Genomic DNA, 6,489 nt, shown 5'->3' on the forward strand with positions numbered 1-6,489 from the left:
GAGTGTTTTGTATCTGTGTTCACTACGGAGAGGGATGATGTAGGTATCAAAATCAGGGAGGAATATTGTGATTTACTTGTACAACTTAATATTGAGATGGAGGAGGTATTAAGAGTTTGAACGGGTTTCTCTACCCACAGGAGAGGTGCCAGAGGACTGGAGGACAGCTAATGTGGTTAATAAGGGTTAAAATTAATAAGGAGCTGCCCCAAATAACTGAGAGGCAGTTATCTGTCAATCTTCTGAAGCCTGATTAGCAGGTCGGAGGTGTTGATTACATCATTTGAAACTTTAACTAGTGTGCGAGTCATCTCAATCTCAGCTCCATTTAAGTAAAGAGCATCAAAGCGCACTCACAGTGAGCTTTGCACACGAGCAGTAGGAGTAGAGGCCACATCCCGAGTGAGGCCACAGGCAGAGAGAGGTTTAAGCTTTAAATTTGGGAATTTGAAGTAGAGTGGGAATTCAGTGCAGAGCGGGAAGAGGAACTCTTTGCTTTTTCTCCTTGCTTTGTAACTTTTAAATCTTTTAAGCTGAGGCTACAGGGAAGAGCACTGATTGGTAAGTACTGGGTATCATCGATAAGCCTTTACAACTTTCATCAATTAGAGTTTGAAAATCTATATAATCTATTAGGGTTTTAATTGGTAGTAACGAAGACAAGCGAAGAAGGGCCATAGAGAATTGGATTTAATCTAACATCAAGCATCTTACAAAGCTTTAATTTAAAAGATTCAGTCATGGCATGTGAGCTCAAAGCCTCGGTTTGCTTCTCTTGCTCCATGTGGGAAGCCGGGAACATTTACAGTGCCTGGGACCAGCATGTGTGCAGGAAGTGTCTCCAGCTACAGCTCCTGGAAGCCTGCATTTCAGAGTGGAGTGATGGCTGGGGACACTGTGGAACTTCTGTGAGGCGAAGAATGTCATTGATAGCACGTATCGAGAGGTGGTCACACCACAGACTCAGACTCCACAGGCGGGAAGGGAATGGGAGACCACCAGACAGAGCAAGAGAGCGAGGCAGGCAGTGCAGGAATCTCCTGTGGCCATTCCCCTGCAGAACAGATATACCGTTTTGGATACTGTTGAGAGGAATGGCCTCTCAGGGAAAAACAGCAACAGCCAAACCCATGGCACCACGATTGGTTCTGCTGCAGAGGGGAGGGGGGATAAGTGTGACAATGCAATAGTTACCGGGGATTCGCCTGTAAAGGGAATAGACAGGCGTTTCTGTGGCCACAACGAGACTCCAGGATGGTATGTTGCCTCCCTGGTGCTAGGATCAAGGATGTCTCAGAGCGGGTACAGGACATTTTGGAGGGGGAGGGTGTACAGCCTGTGGTTGTGGTACATTGGTACCAACGACATAGATTTAAAAAAGGGATGAGGCCCTGAAAGCAGAATACAGGGAGTTAAGAAGACAGTTGATAACTCAGACCTTGCTGGAGCGGTTGGGGGTGTTCAAACTAATATGGCAAGGGGGGTGGGAACCTATGGAAGGATTCAGAGAATGAGGCAATCAAGAACAAGACAAAAAAGAGAAAGGAGAATAAGAAAAGTGATAGGCAGAAAAATCAAGAGTCTGTTTAGATAGAATTTACAGTGCAGAAGGAGGCCATTCGGTCCATCGAGTTTGCACCGGCTCTTGGAAAGAGTACTACCCACACTTCCACCCCATCCCCTTAACCCAGTAACCCCACCCAACACTAAGGGCAATTTTGGACACTAAGGGCAATTTAGCATGGCCAAGCCACCTAACCTGCACATCTTTGGACTGTGGGAGGAAACCGGAGCACCCGGAGGAAACCCACGCAGACACGGGGAGAATGTGCAGACTCCGCACAGACAGTGACCCAAGCCGGAATTGAACCAGGGACCCTGGAGCTGTGAAGCAATTGTGCTATCCACAATGCTACAGTGCTGCCCGTGTTTCTAGATAATGACACTGTAAACAGTAGTAGGAATGGAACAAAGCACATTGAGGTTTTGTACCTGAACGCGCAAACTAAAATGGATGAATTAATTGTGCATTTTTATTTAATAATTTAAGTGAATCTAAACTCTGTCACATTTTTCCTTTCCAGACTGTCATAAAGCAGCAGTGATCTCTAACTTGATCAGTCACAGTGGAGGAGTGATTGAAGATGTTGATGAGGCATGGTGTCGCAATAAAATGCTTGGTGTTTACCCTGACCCAAAAGATACATCCAAATTCTACCAATGTGCTGTGATAGGCATTCATGAACACTGTCCTAGGAAGCAAGTCTATGATCAAAGTTGCATGTGTTGTACATGGCCTCAATCTAAGGGGGTATATGACCCACATTGGTGTCACCATCTATTTGATGGCTTTCACCCCGACCTGAACGATGTTACAAAATTCTATGTTTGCATTCAACACAAAACCTTCTGGAAAGAGTGTCCCAAAGGACTGGTCTTTAACACAGCGTGTAAATGCTGCAAGTGGACCCTGACCAGAAGGAGAGTTCAAAATGATGATGACCATTCTTCATAATTATTTTTCAATGCTACACAATTTTCAAATTTAATTTCTATACCCACCTCTTGCCACCTGTCTTATTAGTGTGACAGTCAAACCAGAATCTAGCAGATCATTAGTTACAGCTTTGGAATTAATTTCAAAACATTACCCACAGATTGTTTATTCTTATGGTACCGGAATTATCGAGTATTCATCATGTGTAGCCTCATGGTATTGTTCCCTCATTTTACTAAATGTTGGTAACAAGTGTTGCCTTCTGTCTCAGACTGAATGTAATACTGAGATTTATTTAATGGTCCAATTCTGGCTAAGGTATTAAAGTAACACACATTTGACCCAGTGAATGTCAAATTTAAAATTCTTGACTGTACTAAATAAAATAAAATCTTACTGCAAAGTGTGCTGAAACTTTATTTTCAGTAGTCTTTTTAGTAAATCAACTGATGGATCACCTTAACACTGCCAATGCTCTCTCATTCCCAGCTTTTTTGTGACTTCCTTCTATGAACATGTGAACATTGGAATTCAGAACAGGAGTAGGTCCTCTGGCACCCTCGCCCCTGCCATTCTAAAAGATCTTGGCTGAAGTCATTTAAAACTTAGCTTCACATTCCTGCCTCCCCCAATAACCGTTCACCCCTTTGATTATCACAAATCTATTTAATTCAGCCTCAAAGTTATTCAAAGACTCTGCCTTACCCACCGTTTGAGGAAGCGAGGCCCACCGATCCACAGGCGGGCCTGTGCCATGGGGGCACTCTTTCCCTCTGCGCCGGCCGCTGTAACAGTCCGCATGGGCGGCACGGAGAAAACCCCCCTGCGCATGTGCTGGGATGGCGCCAGTACACGCTGGCGCTCCCGCGCAGGCGCCAACTCGCGCCGGCTGGCGGAGGCCCTTTTTGCGCCGGCAGACTTGATTAGGAAACATACGGTGAAGGAACCCTTAGGGAGCAGTGACCACAATATGATAGAATTTACCCTGCAGTTTGAGAGGAAGAAGCTGCAATCAGATGTAACGGTATTACAATTAAATAAGGGTAACTACAAAGACATGACCAAGCTTGGGTCACTGTCTGTGCGGAGTCTGCATGTTCTCTCCATGTCTGCGTGGGTTTCCTCCGGGTGCTCCGGTTTCCTTCCACAAGTCCCGAAAGACACACTTGTTAGGTGAATTGAGCATTCTAAATTCTCCCTCTGTGTACCCGAACAGGCGCAGGAGTGTGGTGACTAGGGGGTTTTCACAGTAACTTCATTGCAGTGTTAATGTAAGCCTACTTGTGACAATAAAGATTATTATTATTATTATTAGGGGAAGGGTGGACAGGCCATGCATTGTGAGGGGGGGGTGCTCCTCAGGTGGACTTTGGGAGAAAGTCCTTTAAGGGGTTACCGCCTTGGCTCACGGGGAGGTCCAGCATGTCAGGACCACCCTGGTAAATCCCTGCAGTGATTCTCACCCTTGTGATTCCCAGCCCGGAGAACGGGAGAATGGTGAGCGCCTGGAGAATCTGGTGCCATACCCATGGGTCATTAGGGCCCATTTGCATCCAGTAGCATCCTCCCGCTGGCGTGCGGGTGCAGATCCCGATCCTGCCGCCAATGGGGGGGGCCGCCGGAGCACAGCGGTCGATTAGGCACTCGGCGTGAACCTCGATTTCAGCTGGACGCCCGATTACGATCCGCGTTTCCGGTGTGGTGGGGCGGAGAATCCAGCTCCTTGTCTTTTAGTCTTCCCTGGGTTGTGTATGATGCAGTAGGAAAAGCACAGCAGAGAATAGCTGCGGCTGTAGAACACGGACAACAGGAGGAATCCTGTCTCTGCTGCATGTCCACATGCCAGGAGGTTCCGGGCACGGAGTTGGGAGAGATCCAGGCAGCAGTTCCGAACAGTAATCAGCAATCAGGGAGGGGAAAGGAGAAAGACACAGGAAGCACACACACAGAGTGTTTAGGGTGGGAAGGAATTAGAGGCCATTTAGCTTGACTTTGGTTGTGGGCAAAGTAATGGAATCAATTCTGGGGGTTAGTATCAGCCTTTCTAATATAGACTGACCAAGGAAACTCAGCAGAGATTTGTTAAGGAACCACCCTGATGGAATTTTTAAAGATGTGAGAAGCGTTGTTGATGAGGACAGTGCCTCGAGGGCAATCTGCCTTCAAAGATCATAGTACATACAGTGTGGAAGGAGACCATTTGGCCCATCGAGTCTGCACCGACCCACTTAAGCCCAATGTTCATTTCAATGTGGTCGTGGAAACAATTATAGCCTTTGGGACCCAAGAGAGAGAGTAACAAACTGAATCCAAAATAAGCTTGCTGACAGGGAGCAATAGGTGTTGGTTGACAGCTGGAAGGTTTTTACCAGTCGGGTTCCACAGGTCTCAGGACTCAGTGACTTGCCTTTTGCAGTTTACTTTAATGAATTAGACTCAATGTAGGGATCAAGATATTTTCCCAAAAACTGGTCATATGGTTGACAATCAGGATATAAGCTTTAGACTGCAGGATGGACATGGTCTGGTAATTTGGATAGAGAAGTGCTCAGGAGGGAAGTCCTGGACAGACGGTGGACAACACGTGCAGCAGGTGGAGGAGGGATTCTGCTCCTTATGGTTGGCAGGTCGCAGAGGGAGACTGACTTCCAGACATGAGGCTGGGTTTTAATTGATGGATAGGAGAGCAGTGAAGGTAGCAGGATGGCAGTCATAGTGGAAACAGGGAGGTTTGGCTCAATTTAATATTCCAAACTGGCCACCCACTGGCCCATTCAAATCTAACGACACAGGACCTGCAGTAGTTCAAAGCAACGCCCCTTCTCAAGGGCTATTAGGGAGGGGCATGTTCTGGCTTTGTGCATTTTTTCATGGAGGTTGTTATGGCGATTCGATGGAAGAATCAATCCTATACCAGAGGACCAGAAATGCCTCATCCCCCCCCCCCCAGCTGCTATTTCCATCACAGCTGGGGCCACAGGTCAGCTTGGGGAGGACTCCCTCCACAATGATATCCCGATAGCTCCAACTACTAAAGTTACGAGACGTTACCTCATAAGGTCCTCTCTCATTCTTCTCCCTCCTCATTCTCCTACCTCATCGGTAACTCCCATCTCCCCTGCCTGTCCAGAGCCACAGGCGTTCCAATTGACCCTCCGAGTTGTAGAGTTGTATTTATAACGGTGCTGCTACAGTTGGCTACACCCTGGACAATTTCCCTGTGGATCCCATGGGCAGCATTTCTGGGTATTTGATCCCACTTTGTCCCACTACCAGGATCGGAGCACGGGAATGAAAGTGCTGCTCAAATTCCCCGTAACACATGAGAAATGGAAGGAATATCCATTTACAATCTTTGTGAGATGTTTAAACTTGTCCAGCTTCCTCACTGACCTCTATGCCCATTTTGTTCATTACAATCGCTTTCTACATCAACCCTGTCAAGACCCTTCAGATCCTTGTATGTTTCAGTGTAATCACCCTTCATTCTTCTAAACCCCAGAGAATATTGACCCAAACGGTGAAATATGGCAGGAAAGGTAAAGGGAAGGATTCTGGTTGAGGTGTGGACATGGGAACAGACCAGAATTTTTCTCATAATCATATCTACCTATCGGATAAATGAAACGCAAGGGGCTTTACATTGAAGAATGTGAAGAAATAACGAGATGCCCGTTATTGAGGACTAGTGATTATGTGTAAGAGCACGAGAAAATTTAAGGAGCAGAAAAGCCTATTTAGCTTAAATTAGTTCATCCCTCTTTATTCCTATTTACCCCATTTGCACCCAACAGCAACACTAATATCATCAACTCCACTAACCTATATGGTTAATAATTCTATATGTTTACCACTCTTTATCACAAAGGTAACCTACTTGTCCAGCCACTGTAACTTCCTAGTTAATAATTCTCTGTTGTGGGAACTGTCGAAGCAGGGTATGGCTCCTCCAGTACCTAAGTGTCATCGGTTACAGCAAGAATAACGTTGGA

General features: G+C 46.3%; 1 protein-coding gene across 2 annotated transcripts in view; it reads left to right on the forward strand.

The window, feature by feature from the left end:
• LOC119978661 (acidic mammalian chitinase-like) overlaps window positions 1-2,900 on the forward strand; it is a 69,907-nt gene extending 67,007 nt beyond the window's left edge. Inside the window, exon 11 of one of the 2 annotated variants that reach the window (XM_038820450.1) lies at window positions 2,085-2,900. In XM_038820450.1, coding sequence (XP_038676378.1) covers window positions 2,085-2,515 — 431 coding nt within the window. In that variant the 3' untranslated portion in view covers window positions 2,516-2,900. The remainder of the gene's footprint in view (window positions 1-2,084) is intronic. The other variant, XM_038820452.1, reaches the window with a different exon arrangement.
• The last annotated feature ends 3,589 nt before the right edge of the window (window positions 2,901-6,489 follow it).

The sequence above is a fragment of the Scyliorhinus canicula genome, chromosome 15, assembly GCF_902713615.1.
Source record: "Scyliorhinus canicula chromosome 15, sScyCan1.1, whole genome shotgun sequence".
Classification (NCBI taxonomy): Eukaryota; Metazoa; Chordata; class Chondrichthyes; order Carcharhiniformes; family Scyliorhinidae; genus Scyliorhinus; species Scyliorhinus canicula.